This window comes from Biomphalaria glabrata, chromosome 13, assembly GCF_947242115.1.
Source record: "Biomphalaria glabrata chromosome 13, xgBioGlab47.1, whole genome shotgun sequence".
Classification (NCBI taxonomy): domain Eukaryota; kingdom Metazoa; phylum Mollusca; class Gastropoda; family Planorbidae; genus Biomphalaria; species Biomphalaria glabrata.
The window spans coordinates 20,734,004-20,752,599 of NC_074723.1; the positions used below are offsets into that span (position 1 = coordinate 20,734,004).

General features: G+C 34.9%; 1 protein-coding gene across 1 annotated transcript; it reads right to left on the reverse strand.

Annotated features, from left to right (window-relative positions):
• Positions 1–357: 357 nt before the first annotated feature.
• On the reverse strand, positions 358–18,377 carry LOC106075842 (uncharacterized). Its single transcript, XM_056008672.1, has 8 exons — positions 17,995–18,377; positions 9,635–9,845; positions 7,782–7,927; positions 6,605–6,755; positions 5,571–5,707; positions 3,699–3,849; positions 2,991–3,147; positions 358–1,641 (listed from the first exon to the last, which is right to left on the reverse strand). The coding sequence occupies exons 1-8, from the start codon at positions 18,023–18,025 to the stop codon at positions 1,471–1,473; spliced, it is 1,155 nt and encodes a 384-aa protein (XP_055864647.1). The 5' UTR covers positions 18,026–18,377; the 3' UTR covers positions 358–1,470.
• Between the last annotated feature and the right edge of the window lie 219 nt (positions 18,378–18,596).

Genomic DNA, 18,596 nt, shown 5'->3' on the forward strand with positions numbered 1-18,596 from the left:
AGAGAGAGAGAGGGGGAAAGGGATAGAGAGAATGTCCCTTATTATTACATGGAAATTTTATATTACCAATGCATGAAAAGATCGTATGCTATGAAATTAAGAATAATGTACACAGTATAGTTACATTTCTAAATCATGAATTTAATTGTTCAATGTTGGTTAGCGAGGTTACTCGGGAGGGGATGAAATAGTCGCCACAAAAAAATACATAGCTGAAAAATGTCAACAGCTTAGGGGATCTTTGTTTATAAAAAGTAAACATTATTTTAATTTTGTAAAGCACACACGCACACACACGCATACACACACATACGCACAGACATGCAAGCTCAAAAACAGAAGTCGGAATTCTCTACATTTAGATTACAAAAGAATTCTTTCTTTTTATTCTGAAATGTAATCAACATTGCTATAGGAAAGGTTCCAAGACTACCAGTGAACTTTATTTGTCCGCTCTGAGGAGCATCATAAAAGATGTCATCCCTGGAGTCTTGATCTCCCTTTCGTTTTGCGTCACCAAGAACTGGGGGGGGAACATTGTTTCCAATACACAAAGTGGGTCAAATAAAGAGGACATTAATATAAAATGAAACAAAAATTTATTTCCAAGAGAAATTGACTTGTAAATAACAGAACACTAATATACAATGGCTCATAGATCATTATTAAATTTCTTTACTTCAATTCGTGATATCATATCAATATAACCATTCAGTTTGCAATACATTTAGCTAATTTTTTCAATGATTAATATTTTTTTTGGTAAGTTATTAACGACCGAATGAATCATTTAGCTTTTAAACAACTATTACCATTCAAGGCCTCGAGAGTATTGAAATTACTTTTTACATTTTTTTGATAAAAAAGTAAATACATAATTTATGGACATTTTTTTTCTTACATAAAATAAATGTAAAAATGGCTGGTAAAATTGTTGAGTACTTCATTTCTATGAAGTATTAACAATGTCAATCCCCTTTTTTATTGAAATGATTGTACTTCGAAAATCTTCCAGCAGTTTTGTAATTTCTGGTCCTGCATCTTTGCCTATACTATTTCATAAGCACACCAAAGTATTTTAACAATAATCTTTTTAAAACCTCATGTAGTTCATAAAATAAGTTCTAATTGCAATCCATGAACACCATTTACTGTACAAAAGTATACAATATTACTTCAATTAAGAAAAAAAATGTCTATTAAAATCTTTATGAACAAAAAAAAAACTTTAACATTTTCCGATTAGAAGTTTAAATCAAAAACGCCATTTTGCCAATTTCAATGTTTGTCATTTTAGAAGAAGTTGACGTTTTTAATTTTAAAAAAAACATCCAAATAAATAAATTATGCATTCTTTTAATTTCTTAAAGGTGTAAAATATAAAGTTTGAACTAGTTATAAAATAATTATAATTATATTTGATTTTTTTGGGCCAATTTAGCTTTATAAATGGAACAATCATTGACTAATCTAGACAAAAATTGTCCTAAGTCCAGTCACGGCTATCAGTATAGCCAGTGATACATCAAGGCCACTGACACTGTTGGTTCCCGTCATTGTGCCAGATCTTGGTGAAACGGTTCCTGGCGCCAAGGGTGACAGCGTTGGACGAACTGTCGTAACGGATGCAGGAGTGGTCACCTGAAGGCAGAGAATTAATATAACTTAAGACTAAATATATATTAATATAATCATAAATCTAGATTGGGGAGAAAAGTTTAACATTAAATAAAGGTTTCTAAGGTCAAAGGTGATACGAAGTAGCTTAACAACTCAATGACCTAGATCTTTAGGTACATTTTACTGTTGGGTTAACTCTAGCTCGTAATAAAAGTCAAAGTGACTTTAAAATGTCTATAGTGTTAAAATATATCAATGGGTTTGCTTGTGGTCTACATGTTTTAGATGTCTCTTCAGAATTCAAGATTCAAGAGGTAGCCGCTGGGTATGTCGTGAAGAAGGATTCGAACATGGGACCATCAAGACGACAGCCCAAAGCACATATCGTACGACCAGGCAGCCATCATGTGTGTCATTGCTACTGTTTTGATGCTTATATTAACTTACTCGGCTTGTTTCAATTCGCTCTGTCTGTCTGTCTGTCTGGTAAAAATATAAAGAATTTATTTCTCCCACTTTCTAGTCATTGATCAAGGTGAAACCTTTGCATAATTATTGATTGTTCCTAACAAAACATGAATTTAAAAAAAAACAAAAAAAAAAAAAAAAAAAACAACAGTTAATTAAATAGTAGAAATTAATTATTTTTTTATTGATATCAAAAAGGGAAATAATCTTACAGTATTGAGATCTATATGACTGTACATGTGAAGTTCTTCAACCTTTGGTAGCCTTTGTTGTTATTTTTAAGTTATTTAAAATATTTTGCTTGTTATCGTTTTCTTCTTGTTCATAGTTGTATCATTGTAGTGTCCTCTCATTTCTTGTGTTATAGGTTTAGAACCGGAGTTGTTTAATCGGGAATTTCCTTTGAGCGACGCGACTTTAAATAGCACTTTATTTGGATGGAAGTAGTTCTGGGATAGTAACAACAGTTGGAGACGCACTCTTCTAGCTGAGGCAAGAAGTCATTTTTGTTAGGAAGTGATGACATTGTGCCCCCTCCTTTATGTATTAAAGTACATTTCAAGTTGAACAAGCATTATCATGTTATTTATCATATGTTGTGAGTGTTAGCGCACCGCAAGGCCTGAGTGTGAGTTACTAGTAATTTCTACATCTACATTTACTAATAAGAACACTTGTTATTGTTTTCAGGATTTTCGTTATGATGTTATGATTGTTGTTATGAATGTTGTTATGATTGTTCTTATGTTGGGCTGTTTTCATTGTCACTATTTTAGTTGTTTGTGGTCCAAAAACTTTTTTTCTCTATATTTTCGTTTTTCGTTGTTATTGCCAGCATCTGATGAAACCCACTAGACACTGACACTGGAAGAAACCAGAGCGAAGGAATCAAAATGTTTTACCTTTTGGCACATTCCGTCATAAACTTTTTGGTAAGGTGCATTCTCTTTACAAAACTTTGGCAGCATTGTGCATTCAGCGACTGTTTTTAACTCTGTCAATGTGTCACAGGACTTTTGAAAAGCTTGAAGTTCGCAGTCCATCTGAGTTAGTTTGACCCTTTGGAGTGGACATGTACACAGCTAAATGTAAACAATTCAAATTTCTTTCTTCTTAATATCCAAACATATCAATCATAAAAACAAACAATATCAAAAACAAGTAATAAAAAAAGTTATGTTTTATTCATCAAAAACTATGGATACGACTATTTCGTTCTTAATGAGCAACAAGTTAAATAAAGAAATTACTTTAAAAAACAAATAAACTCGTTTACAATTAATTTAAAATCAATCATGTAATTAATGTCTAATGGTTCAACATTTTAACAAACTATATGCACTACCTCATTGGGCTATTGCCCAAAAAGATCAACTTTTTGGTTCATCTGTGGATCTTTCCTTTATCAGTCTGATCAGAGAGCACTATTAGACTTTGTCAGGTCAGTGTTTGTAAAATGTCATTGAATGATAATTTTGGTTGACTTTTATTTCGGGTGGAACTTGATTAGTGCAACTTTAATGTCTAATTAAGGCAGTGCTCTGTGTGCTAATGGTTTAATCACTTATGTAGACCATGGGTGGGGGTAGGGGTTAACACTAAATACTCACTCGCAAAGTTTTCCCAGATATTTGGAAGGTGCAATGGTACCAGTCACGAAGCGGTTCATCCAGACGGTTCTCATGTTATTCATTGACTGTGTGTTGCAGGTGGTGATGGCTGGGGTTTGAGTCTTAAAGCAAGTGAGACCCTTGATGTATTCTAGGATCAAACAAAGTAGCCGTACAGAAATAACATTGAATCATTCGGTGTACGCTTACATACAACTGTTATATGCACTGGCAAGTCATTGTACACTTATACTAATATGTTAACTCATAACTTGTCCATACACACTTATATAGATTGTTTGTAAGCTACAGACAGTCATTGTACACCTGCAATGGGCAGGACACGTCTGCAGAAGACCGCCGCATCCCTAAACGACTCCTGCATGACCAATTAAGGGAAGAAAAGCGCTCACAAGGCAGACAAAGAAAACGCTTAAGGGACGCCCTCAAAGCTTCTCTGAAAGCGTTCAGCATAAACCCAGCCACCTTGGAGACAGAAGCACATGATCATGGTGTCGCGCAGTAAAAACTGGCGCACACATTGCTGAGAACAAGAGAACAGCGCTGGCTGAAGAAAAGCGCCAGAGAAGAAAAGCAAGGCCAATGACACTAGCTCCAGCTGGAATAATCTGTCCAGTGTGCAGCCGAACATTCCGGGCTCACATAGGTCTGACCAGCCACATGAGGAGGCATAAATCCCCAGTGCAAAGCCCTCGGCCCCCTGGATAACAAAAGTGGTCATCATCGAACCACGATGGACGAACTATATATACGTTACAGACAGCCATTGTACACCTATAAATTGTAAATCCAGTATAGTTCACATATATAACTTTATATTCTATGTTGTAAAAAACAACAACCTTAAAAAAATATTGCAATGAAAAGTTTTTAAACATCATGATCATTGTCATCATCTTCATTGTCATCATCTTCATTGTCATCGTTACTTTAGTCGTAGGAATGATGTGACTGTTGATGAAACAAGTTCCCTGAATAGCAAGAGAGAGGCCAGTCCATTCCTTTACCTTGTCCATCAAAGAAAGAGAATGTCATTGTTTCGGTTACTAGAGAAACATTAGTGTCAACTTTCCAGAACCTCTCTACTTTCTTAGACTATTAATTAAATTACACTGTAAATACAGATTCTATCCCCAAAATAAAGGGCAACAACGATTAGAGCAACTAAAATAGTCCTTCAGTGTGTTAGCGAACAAAAAGTCTTTCAAATGCTTGACCATGCTTGCTTGTAAGGTTTAAGATCTGAGACTGTTAGGTCAATGGAAACATTCAAAATTAAACTAAACTAAATAACATCCTTTACAAAAGTACTCATTTGTTCCCTGAGCATTGAAATCAGTGAATACAATCCAACTCCCTAACCTGAGCTTCAGATCGATTGAAAGTTTAATTCGTGTCAATATTTCGTTTTGTTTCTTATAATATTATGTTATGTGTAATGTTTTGTTATGTGTAATGTTTTGTTATGTGTAATTCACGTTTTAAAATAGATTTCCTCAAGTTTAAAAAAGATATGTTTATTATTATTATGGGAATGAATTAATTTTCCTTTGGGACTGTATAAATATTATTTATATTATTATTATGTTAGAAAAGAACGAGTATTCATTCTCTGGCGCAGCGAGTTTCGTTAAAGGGAAAAATAAATTCATCATAGTCCCTGTATCAGTTTCCACTGAGGAATTTTCCGGTGATGTGGCAGGTCTGCATCAGTACCGTCCTCTGACAGGCAACGAGAATGTTCATAGGAATGCCTAGTGCCTTGATGGTATCTGTGAGGTTATTATTATTATTATTATTATTATTATTATTAAGCTCGTGGGTAAACAAAATGTTTTAAAAGTTACTTACTATCTTTATCACTGCACAGTACACTCGACAGTGCCTCAAATCCTGTTAGGTCAATGCCCAGCAAGTTGAATTTGTCCAAGAGAGATGGGCATGTAGAGGACAGTGGTCCGAGACAGGAGAATAGTTTGTTACGATTACTGGAGAAATTAAAGACATTAATATTATAAACATGTTTTATATGAATGTAAAGAAATGTATGCCTCTCTTCACAATGAAACTTACTGTCAAGTGAATTTCCGTTTCCAGACGGCGGGAAAACTTTATTTTACAGGAATACAATTAGTTTTGTAGTGTTTGTATGCGACAAAGTCATATAATATATTATTGTTTCGAGGATAGAGTGTGCCAGATATTTGGTGTAACATAGACAATAAAGTCTCCATTAAACACATTTTTTCTTTCGTTAGAGTTAATAAACATTCTTTACAGCAGTGCTTCCCAAACTGTGTTCCGCAGAACTCAAGTGTTCCGCTAGGCCTGACGAGTGTTCCATGAAATATTGAAATAATTTGCTTGAAGCCACAACATGAATTAACCTCTGTAAATACAATAAGCTAAGTGTCCCGCTAAATACTCAAAATGTGCGGAGTGTTCCGTTAAGGAAAAAGTTTGGGACACACTGCTTTAGAGGATTCAAGAAAACGCCATGTTGACAATATATATATTTTATATATATATATTACTTTATATATATATTACTTTAACGTATGCTATAATGAACCTTTGCAAAGTGTTGTTTTTTTTTGTTGCTTTAAAACAACTCATCTTTCATGCTTTAAGGTATGAGCTATGGTTCCACCTCTTGTGTGGATATTTTGGGGAAACAGGTATTTGGGATGTTTTCTTGCTACATTTAGTCAGACAGCAAACACAACTCAACTCTGGTAGGGATTCTATCTCGAGCCTCTTAACAGGTAGCCAAGTGGTTTATACCTCTCAGCCAAACATGATACGTACATTGTCATTATAAACTCGCAACTTCGTAAACCTGATATTCATGACTATATCCTGATAAGAATGAATAAGTAACTTACCTGCAGAACTTTGTGTACTCGGATTCATTGGCACCAACAACTGTGTACTTGTCATCAATGATGGAGGCGTTCACTCCCAGAATAGGATCAGGGCTGACCTGAATTACAGCGAAACACTGTGCCAGGCTCTGGAGTGCCTCTGTTTCGCAAGCTGTGGAACAGTAAATTATAATCGATTTGTAAATAAATAAAATGTCACTCAAACAAGAAGCAGGTGCGTGACAGTTAAAGAGGATCACGATAGAACTCAACAAATGTATAGGGAATTTCAATAAGCTACATGTCAAAGCAAAAACAAAATGTCTTATGACATAGACAATCCTACATTGCATACGACCAGGTGGAAGTAAGCTAAAAGGGCAGACAACAGCTGAGGTGGAAACCTTCAAGATTGAGCCAGAAACAAAAAGAAAAGAGCAGAGACAGAAGGTGGTATGATAGTGTCAACATTCTGGAATTTCCCTAAAATAACTATTTCGTCTTAATGGGAATTATAAGAGTACAGTTACAGAAAACTGAAAAATTAATTGGCTATTTATAAATCTTTTGTCAAAGTTGTCAAAGTTGAACTAACTTGACTCCTTGCTTATCAAAGAGGGTGAGGCATTTAAAAACCTCATATGTTCTCTGCTTCTTGCTTTACAAAGCTTTATACAATTAGCAGAGAAAAAAAAATTGATAAATATTTATAAAAGGCAATTGTGCAGTGTAATACATTTAAGAGAGTCAAGAGAAAAAAACAATAAGGTTTAAAAAAAAACTACAATGGATGATATTAATGTACATCAAATCTTTTTCTCTCCTGAATAACGATACCATCGTTGATTTGAGCCCATAAAATTAAATTAATTTTTGGTTTTATAAACGTGTATTTGTGTTATATAAAAAGAGCATGCATTCCTATAATTCTATACCAAAAGTATTATTTTCTAATTGCAAACAAAAATGTTATTCAAGTTTAATTATAACAGGGTAGAATGTACAAATGTGAAAAATGAACAATTCTGTCAGAACATGAAAAATAATTACGGAAATAAAGAGTTAAGTTTAGGAGATAAAGAGTTAAGTTTAGTCTTTCGTTTTAAAGAAAAAAAAAACATCCGAGAGCTCAAATAAAGAATGCGAAAAGAAACGAAACAGATTTATGTAAGTGGGTCAGGTTAGAAAGTCATCTTACGTTTTCCACAGACTCCCTCCATAAATCCAAGAAGCTGGGAACCTTTGCCCATGAGTAGCATTCTGTCTTCCTGAGTGCACTGAGTGGCATTGATCTGTTGCATTTTGGACAGGACACACGGTATTGTCTTGTCTTGGTTAGCTAGGCTAAGAAGTATCGCAGAGCTTAGTATCAGATGTCATAAAAGAATAAGTGCTCAACAACAATTGATAAAGACAGACATGTTACACAATCTCATGGGCTGTTCAGTTGTACTCACACAATAAAGTGACAAGAAAACTCACTCTTCAGTGAAATCAAAGGTTGCCGAGTAGCACCACACAAATTAAATCTGAATATAAGTATTTACACGAGTTTTTGTTTTGTTTCAGTTCTCTTAATTGTCATGGGGAGTTATGGCAGAGTGAATATGTTACTTTGTTGATATTTTGGTATGATATTTATATCTCTTTGTTTATGTACTCCCAGACCCAGGTTATGAATGTGAATAGTCTTGCACGTGTTATGAACTGAATGGTTTAGTCTTCATTGAATGTACGAGAGAGTGCATTAGTCAGTGGAGGTCTTGTCCCCAGTCCAGGAAGGTTGGACGATTGCTTCCTGGACAGGTGTGTGTATTAGTATTTTCTGAGAGTTGATGTCATTTTTGTGCTCTATCGGATATTAAAGTATTGATGTTTTTCATGGAGAGCTGGAGTTGGAGTTGAAGTCATCATTGTTTTTATTTGAGTAACCTCTATCGAGCCAAGCGAGGAAAGAACCTGACATATATCTAAATATTGGTAAGACCTACCAAGCGTATAAGGACATGAACGAAAAGTAATCAACAAATTATTCAAATGCATAATTAAAGATGTCAAATATGTTCATCAAACAGAGAACTATTATCTTATTTTATAAATTACAGAAGTTCCTTCGAAAAAACAAGATAATTTCCTTTTTTTTTTCATTTGTGTAATATGACTATCAGAACGAACAAGGGAGAGAATAATAGTGACCCGTAGTCACCGTATTTCATTTAAAAAAACAAGGCCTTCCATGCTGAAGTTCACATTTACACAACAATGACAAATTTGCTTGTGGACTTGAATCCGTCCAAATTGGGACAAAGAACTCTTTGATTTCTGACCCAGTGGATTGCTCTCGTCCAACTTAGACGCCGGAACTGGAGAATATTTTTACAGTTTAATTATAAAAGGATTTGTTTTAGGCGGTGCAGTTATAATGAAGCTGAGGGCATAACTGTAAGAGGTGTTGTCATTTTGCACCCCACCACCGACACCATTATAAATAATGTGCACACAAAACAGACATACATATACACCGCACAAACTAACCCATAATGGATATTTCAATGGGTTTGTGTAAAAACACCAACTTACTTTGTAATCTTGTTGTTTTTCTAGTTTCATAGTTTATATTATTTCATATAATATAATTAAGCTGCTTATTTGTTTAAATAGATGAAATGTGACATAGGAGCTATCACAACAATTGTAAACACATTCATAACAATTATAACTGTGATGTACATAATGCGTACAAAAAGTGTTTCGACAATTAAAACTTTGAATTTTCCGCGACTTCAGGCACATTGGGCACAATATACAGAGCTTGATTTTTTTTTATCGACGTATCTGTGGCAAGACTATCTTGAAGTGTTATTAGTATTTTATATGATAACATAACATAAAATTAAAACATCAAAACTCCCTATAAAATTTAGCAAGCAAAACAAACAAACAAACAAGAATTGTGCAGAGCGATTCTTAGAAACTTAATGATACTATTATTAAAATTCACAAGGTAGGTAAACTAAAGGAGCTGAGTACTTCATTTATCCTTACACTTACAGACATATCGAGTTAATGAAGTCAGTGAAAGACGTTTGAGGAGGTAGGGAGCCAGTCCTGTTGTTACTCAGGATGTAGATCACTCCACTAAAAGGCACCCCGTTGGCATCGAAGCACTCAGGGCCGACTGTCGTTTCAAACTTGTTACTGCACACCATCTGAGCGTTCGGCGTTGGCGTTTGGCCATCTGTCAGGGCCAGCATGACAAGAGCTGAGGGTTGAATGTAAATAAAGTTGTTATATAAAGACTTATGTATAATACGGCTTTAAAAAAACCGAGAAGCTTTGTTGTGACAATTCATTTTGTACAACGCTATAAATACACGGGCAGGTCAAAAAGACTGAGAGAGAAAAAGAAATAAACTTTTCAGAGGAGAGTGTGTTATGGAGAGACAAAAACTAGTAACAAACAAGATTACAAAGACAGAATGATTATCTCATTGATCTAATTCTTTTGTAAAGGGCCAAATCTCTCATTCAAAGCCTCAAAAAGTTGTTTTTTTCCAAAAAAATAAAACAAAACAAATGTTTCCCTACAGAAGAGCGGAACATTTGTGATAGTACAATTGCTGTTTACGTGTATAAAATGAAACACTACTTATTAATTGTTGTTTTAAATTACATGTCTCTTATTTACAAAATAAATGGATTTTTTCTCTTAAAAAAATAGCAAACGTTATACTTACTTCAGTAATTCAATTTTGAAAACAAAATAATTTTTGGGCAAAAAGTCATAAGTCATAAGTGTATTAGTGGTGTGGTATAAAAAGTCTCCCCCAGTTTTTTACTTCTACTAATGATAGTTATAAAAAAAAAATGGCATATTTGTATATACAACTTCCTACATAGTTGATTTTAAAAATAAAATGTTTCGCTTTCAGAAAAGGATAAAATTTACCGTTCTATCAGAGCTTTGAAAGGTCTAAAATATCATAAAGATTTGCGATTTCTTTTCTAGTTTACGAGATCTAAACGAGGCAGACAGGCGGATGGACGGACAGACAGACCACACAAAACTGATAGTGGCTATTCCCCTTCTTTAGCGGCCCCCGAAAGGGGAAAAGACGCTATTAGTTTTGTGCGAAATGTCTGTCCGTCTGTCCGTCTGTCCGTCCGTCCCGTTTAGATCTCGTAAACTAGAAAAGATATTGAAAATCCGACATCACAATATTTTAGACCATTCAAAGTTCTGATGCAACGGCTACTTCTTTTTTTCTCAAAGCGAAAAATCTAATTTTTTAAATCAGTTATGCAAGCAGTTTTTTAAAGAGAAAAAGAGAATTAGTATGCATTATAAGTTAGACCTAATTTAAAAACGAATAGTAATCTCGTAAACTTCATTTTCCTGAACAATATTGCGGATTTAGTGAACGTTTTTTTTTTTTTTTTTTTTTTTTCAAGGTTCCTCAGCTGAATATTTAAGTCCTTCTGAGTGTCAATTATTTCATCGGTAGTGATGCCCCTAATGCTGAAACCAAACTCTCTTGCCAGATACTGTGATGTCAAATTTCTCAAACCATCTTGTTGGGTTGGGCGTGTCCATTCTGTATTCCGCGCCATGTTTGCAATAATCAAAGATCAGAAGAGGCATGTTTCTGTGTGTTGATCTGTTAGCAATGAGATTGTCTGGTTGAACAAATGTTGGAAATAAAATTGAAAACTTAACCAAAAAAAATAGGTTCGAATAAGAGATTGAGCCTTTTCAAAACTATTAGATCAATTATAAGACATCAGTTAGGCCAGGGTAGTCGCGGTGTCTGAGCTGTAAAGCGCTTGGCTTCCGAACCGTGGGTCCTGGGTTCGAACCTAATGAAGACTGGGATTTTCAACTTTGGAATCTTTGGGAGCCTCTGAGTCCACTCAGCTCTAATGGGTACCTGACATTATTTGGGGAAAAGTAAAGGCGGTTGGTCATTGTGCTGGCTACATGACACCCTCGTTAACCGTTGGCCACAAAAGCAGATGAACTTTACATCATCTGCCACAAGGTCTAAAAGGGGAACTAGTTAGGCCAGGTTCACATCTAAATTTACATTCACTTTCACCTATTCTTTGATCCGCGGGACCGTTGGGGCACTACACAAGATCTGTTAACCTTCTTTTTCCATTCTTATCTCTCATTTGTCTTTGAAATAATTTCATTTACAGGGGCGTAACTAGGCATTTGGGGGCCCGGGGGGATTGACCTCTTTGGGGGCCCCTTGCATTTTGACATTCGACATATGACATGAGATAATGTACGCAAATATATATAAGCCCAAAATCAAATTGGTTCAGTATATCAGTAAACTTAAAAAAAAAATAATCATGAAGACTCTTTTAATGAATATTGCCGTTGTTTATTAGTTAAATAATGCACAAGTGACAACTCTCAATTGATATCGCTTCACGTAGTGCATTCTGTGCAGCAAAGAAATCTATAACAACATCTACATCGATACTTTCTAGTATTTGTGACTTCACTGACAATAAAGCCACGATAAGCCTTTCTTGCGTCATTGTGCTCCTGAGATAGTTTTTGATGAACTTGAGCTTTGAGAATGATCTCTCACATGACATAATGGAAGTGGCCTGAGTTAGCGGTATTCGGAGGAGGTTGCAAAGTTTCAGCACACGTTATTCCCATATGAAGCCTGTTTCCTCAATATGTCTATTGGTGATTGTATTACTGTTTGTTGATGAAAAGTGCTCGTGCATCAATGACATCATTGAAAAAGCGATTTTCCATTTATTTCATCATACAAACAGGAAAAGTAGCACAGTTTGTCATAAGCGTGTCTTCATCTAACAGGTGTCTTGGTTCAAGAAGAAACCCAAAGGTATCCATTTTCTTTCCAGCCTTTGGAAACTGCCCTTCATCTCCATATGAAATCTGTCCAGCACTTCTGTCGCAACACGTTTGAATTGCAGTTCTATTGACAGTCCTACATTAGAACTCAACTTCCCATCAAGTCTTTTCTTTCTTCTGGTTGTTTTTATTACAGGCAATCCATAGTATTCACTACCTTCTTTTGCTTTTTCGATGGATTGGGTTTTTGTCAATTTCACATCATTTTGCAGAAAGCATGAAAGGGTACTAATTTCTTTAGCAGCTTCCCGTATATGCAGTCCAGACTTTTGTAGTTTCTTCTGAACTATATTAATTGGGCACAGGAGCTTTGACCAGAATTCAAGATAGGCAAAAAATTCTTAATTTTCCACTGCATGAAGAAGATTCTGTGCTAATATTATATGGTATTACGTCATTGTTAGTTGTTGATGTTTTGTGCGAAAGCAAAAGGATTCAGAGCATACAAAAGTGGGAAAGATCCATATCTCGTTATGCTCGAGTATAGAAATACTCCGATAAGTGGACTGCCGTATTCACCATCACAACTGCTGACGAGTAGAAGACTCAGGGAATCATTCCAACTGATCCCAAACTATTGAAACCATCGGTAGCTGAAAATGCAGAGACATTACTCGACGAACGACAGATGAAAAGCAAAGTGAAATACGATGCAAAAGCTAGACTACCTAAAGATTATTCTGTCGGAGAGTTCGTCTAGGTCAAACATGGCAGAAAGCAGTTGTCATAAAAAAACATTCAGCACCCAGATCTTACATCATAAAGAGAAACGATGGAAAAACATACAGAAGAAATCAACACTTTTTGAATAAGAGTTTCGATGAAGACATTTCTGGGTACTATGATATTGATGAAGACAATGAACTGCAAACTGTTGGAACAAACGAAACAGACAGTTATAGACCAATGTCTAGAGAACTTGTTGTGCCAGTTAAGACAACCAGAAGTGGACGAATTGTTAAAGTTCCTAGTAGACAGGGCCGGCCTTAGGCCTCTGCAGCCTATGCGGTCGCAGTGGGACCCGCGCTTTCATAGGCCCCGCGCTAATTCTAAGTATTAAATTAAACCATTATAACGTAAATAAATTAACAGGGTTTTCGCGACCTCCTGATTTTCCAGGGCCTCCAGGAAATCTCATGAAAAGGCGAAATATACGATTAAGTCCTGAACTTTTTTTGAATTTATTCAGATCTCCTGAAGAATAGATCAATTTGACATTTTGGGGTGCCAATAAATAAAAAGTGGCATTGCGAGCTTTCATTTGATAAAAATTTATTGCAAAGACGAAAGTAGGCCTATTTTCAAATAAAAAAAAAAAACTTTGACATTATGTTTATCCCTACCCAGACTAGGCCCCGCGCGATCCGTTTCGCATAGGGCCCCGCAAATGCTAGGGCCGGCCCTGCTAGTAGATATCACTCTTAAGAACTTTAAAAGGAAGGGTGTGCTAATATTATGTGATATTACGTCATTGTTTGTTGTTTATGTTTTGTGCGAAAGCAAAAGGATTAGATGGAAATAAAAAGGGAGTTTCAATTGAATAGAGGCAAGATAAATAGAGGGGTAATAACTCGAGTGTGAAGTTTAATTCTGAAATTATAGACGCCAAACCCGAATAATTGGACTATTTTAGCATTATTAATAATAACTTTTAGATCTGTTATACTCGATTCTGTAAATTTTGCTTCAAGGTTAATTTATGTAGCCACAAGATACTCGCCATTTAGATCTATTATTAGTAAAGGTAACAAGATACCTGGAATTCGCTGTATATCATGCAGTTTTATTCGTGGCAACAATGTTTAAAATGTAAAACTAACTTTAAAAAAACTTTGATCTCTGTGGGAAAAAATGTTTAAAATGTCAACAAAGTCAACGTACTGATAGACCTAGATCTAGGTTTAGTCTTTGTGATAAATTTAATCTATAAATGTTGAAAAAAAAGACACCTGTTGACACTATTTGTCAATCAAATATATTAATTTATGTATTTACAAATTTATTTCGGACAACCATTTGGGGGCCCCCCCTAGGTGGGGGCCCGGGGGGATTTTAAAATTCTCCCCCCCCATCCCCCCCCCCTTAGTTACGCCACTGTTCATTTAGATGTTCTTTCTGAAAATATTGAAGCCTGCCTGGGTGGACCACTTTGGGGGCCGATTTTGAGTTTGTGTTTCCACACAAACTGTCTTTTGTAACCTTGTTATTTGTTAAAATCAATTTTAACTTTATGCAGCTGCTGATCATCTAAAATGTATCGTTCTAATTAGTTTTGTAATGCTTTATCATAGTAAGAAATGAATAGATTCAGCTTGCAAAATCAAGGTCTATTATTTTCATACTTGGTGGGAAAAAATATAAGTAGCTATAGCTTTTTGGTGTATCCGGCGTACGAATATAGTAAGTGTTGATAAGCTATGTTGATACAAAGTTGATATGAACTCACACTTTTATTTAGCTGGCATCCTGACATTGTTTACGTTTATCTTAGACCTATGCAATTAACAGTCCAGCTAATGATTTCTACCTAAGACGGTGCGCAACATGTTCCTATACGACTTTTTATGTTATAAGCTCCATACTGGATACAAAGAAACATTTGAGCCAAAATAAGGATCATACGCCGAAGTTAGTTCAAAACAAAAAGATGTCAGTCAAATCAATTTTAAGAAGATTTTTTTTTTTTGGAAAAACTATAATATTCAAACTATAGTTCTCATTAGCTATATTTTTTTCATCAAAGATATACGTAAACTGTCAAATCTGAAGGAAAATCGTTAGAAACGATTTCGAAATACAATTCCAGTGTCCAGGTTCCACCCAATTTCCATGAAGAGTCTGGAAGGACAATCAACACATAACTCTATTAAATTTGAACATTTAAGGTACTCAGAATAAGACAATTGCAGGTTAAGACTTATTAAAAGAGTCCGCATGGCAATACTACTACAAATCTAGGGTCATAAAATTTTTAAAATTTGCATGAAAATATTATGTATTCAGTCTTTGTCTGGAAAAAAAAAGGTCCTAATGTATATAAGATAAGAGACGTTTACGCTCCAAATATCTGGCAGTAGGAGTCAAGATCGGGAGTCTGTTATATGTTAGACAAGATAAGTTTGTTCTCCAAAAAAAATAGGAATCGGGAGTTAATAATTTCGCACTACAAAGCTCACTATAGTAAATTTTCACTGAAAAGATATCTGCCATGACCTATAAAGTCTATAACTGTAAGAAACGCAATGACATTGTTTATTTCAAATGTATAGCTGTCAAAACAGTGCCTCATTTTCTTTCATTATTTATCAAACAAAAAGACAAATAATGAAGTTTTTGAAAGATGAAAATAGAAATCGATCCATGGGCAATGACGCTCAGGTAACGAGGAGATAACGATTTTTGTGTTCCGACGGTAGAGCTTGGCTTATTAAGAAATGATATTAAGCGTAGTTAAATTAATTAGTTATATTAATTAGTTTGGATCAATCATGTAATTAAATGTAAAATGGATCTAGATTATCAATTATAAATCTGCATAAATGTCAATGTGATCGCTTTTTAAATGCATTTCTAAAAATAAAATTTAACAATCTGAATTCAAACTCAACGGCTTAAGCTTTTTTTTTATTGATTCTTGTCATGTCAGGTAAAAGAAATAATTGTATAAAATTTCAGATTGATCTGAGATAGAGTGTGGGAGAAATAACGTGTACAAACGTTTTACCACACAGACAGAGTGAGTTGATATAAGCATTGTAAACAGTGATACGCTCAAGATCATTCCGTAATTCATCCAAGATATAGTGCTTGTTAATAAGCCCCCTCTAGTGATTACAAATAAACTTACCAACTCCCAAAAATACTCAAAGAAAGTACACCGTTACTTAAGTTTTGCTATGACATCGCTATAATGAAGACATATTTTTATGTAGTAGTGTATGTAAATCATTTCTACCTGCCATTTTTTAATACGATGCGATGGGAAATAGATAAAGAATTAGCTGACTTCCATAATAAAGCCAAGATATCAATAGTTCAGTCACGTTTAGTAAAGTAACCCTTTGTAACCTTGCATTTTATAGGACAGAATATGTCAAAGTAATCAGTTTCTACGGCCAACTGTTAAGGATCGTGTCATGTGAGCAGCACAACGACCAACCATCTTTACTTTCCCCAAATTATACCTGGTACCCGTTCAAGCTGGGTGGACTCAGGGTGGTCCTAAAAATCTCGAAATTTAAAATTCCAGTCTTCATGGATACTCGAATCCGAGTCCCTTCGATTTGTAAGACAGACGCTTTAGCACTCAGCCAGCACACCCCTATTATTCATTATGTGTTTTTTTTATCATTTCATTTATATAGCATTTTCTAACATCTGTTTATATAAATTTATGCTGTAAAATCACTTTTATAAATAAAATAATCTTAGCACACGATTTTAATCATCTAATGAACACAGTCATATACATTCGAAGAGGGGAAAAAAAGCTTTCCTTCTGCCTAAAGTTAAAATAGTTACAGCTACTGGTGATAGATAGGTCTACACGGCATCGACTGAGTATATAGTATTCACGGGAGTTGTGGCTGGGTGATTAAATACCTCAGTAGTTCAACCAAAGGTCCTCAGTGAGAAAGCTGATCTAGACACAATTTTATGAGATTAGCAACTTTTTCTGAAACCACCAAACTGTATGAGGAATCTAAGAACTGATGAGAAAGGTCGGCTGGATGTTATTCGAGATTCTCTACAGATTCGATAACACTTGATCATTGAAACGCATGAATTGAACTTATCTTTCTCAGTAACTTAACGCCTGTACAAGAAGCCAAATGATCGGGATAAAAAGATTAACGGAAGAGTATGTTGTAATGATCCAGATAATAAACTTCAGTATCATAACAAGACAAAATTTGGTATAAAACATGCAAAGCTAAGTAACAAATGGTTGACCTCCTCCCACACCTTACGTACGTTAAGACATTGGTACTTTGCGAAAGAAATAAATAAGAAATATTTTGCTATTTAAAGTTTAATGTACATCAGTTTCACTGGAATGTATTTCTTATTGATAAGGTTGCAAAGGCTAAGGTAAAAAAGCTTATGGAGAAACAAAGGGATGTAATCTATAAATCCACAAAGTTTAATAGCGATAATCAAAGGGAATGTTAGGAAGGACTTTCAAAATAAAAAAAAAATATCAGTCAGAAGGAAATTAGTAGATAGATAGATAGATACATAGATAATTAGATAGATACATAGATACATAGATAGAAAACAGGTAGGACGTATAGACTAAACGTCCACGTTACATCATAGATAAGTACAAGTACTCCTATATATCACTTTCATAATGAAAAGAACAAACTACATCACATCCACTCTACCGCACAATTTCACACTACTGCCTCCGTCAGTGGGTCTTACTATATTGTTTATTTACCAGCGACTAAAATGCAAGTGATATTTCACATCAAGAAATTAAATAACTTAAAATAACATCAAGACTCACCTAAACCGAACGATAATATTTCCTTCTTCATTTTGAATCTACTTTTTGTTGTTTTTGAATTCTTAGATAATTGTTGTCCTCTAATGTTGTTACAAAACCTGCCTATAAATTCGTCTATTCTATCAAATAAACGTGCACATTTGTTTACGTTACAAAAGTATGTCTCTTTAAATCGTCTCTTATGTTTCTCTATGTTTCTTCCCTAACTAATATTTTGTTCCACTTAAACTTTAAAAAAATAAAAACTTGTCTAATTAACGAAACACAACCAAAACGTCACACTCAAGGAGAACACGGGGGTTACAAAAGAGTGTTCAAACAAGTGGACGACATCCCCTGGTCGTTATTGGCTAATTACTTGACCACCACCTCTAGTCACACGCATGTGCAGGACAGGGGCTGGAGTGGGGAAAAAAAGGTACACACGTGACGTCACACTTTTTCGTAGCTGCAGGTGAGAAAAAAAAATGTCTGGGTGGAACGAAGAGCTCTGATGAGGGAACAGTGAAATCTAATTTGTTAATTACTTTACCTTAGGGCATTTCTTTCATAATAGACGTAATTAGTGTGGCTGAGGGAGAAATGTACGAACATATCTATAT

Coding starts and splice junctions, on each gene's coding strand:
- LOC106075842 (XM_056008672.1), bottom strand. CDS start 18,025: ATGAAGAAGGAAATATTATCGTTCGGTTTAG. Junction 3,850..5,570: donor ACTGTGCAGTGATAAAGATA/GTAAGTAACTTT, acceptor GTTTGATCCTAG/AATACATCAAGGGTCTCACT. Junction 1,642..2,990: donor ATGACGGAATGTGCCAAAAG/GTAAAACATTTT, acceptor CTCTGCCTTCAG/GTGACCACTCCTGCATCCGT.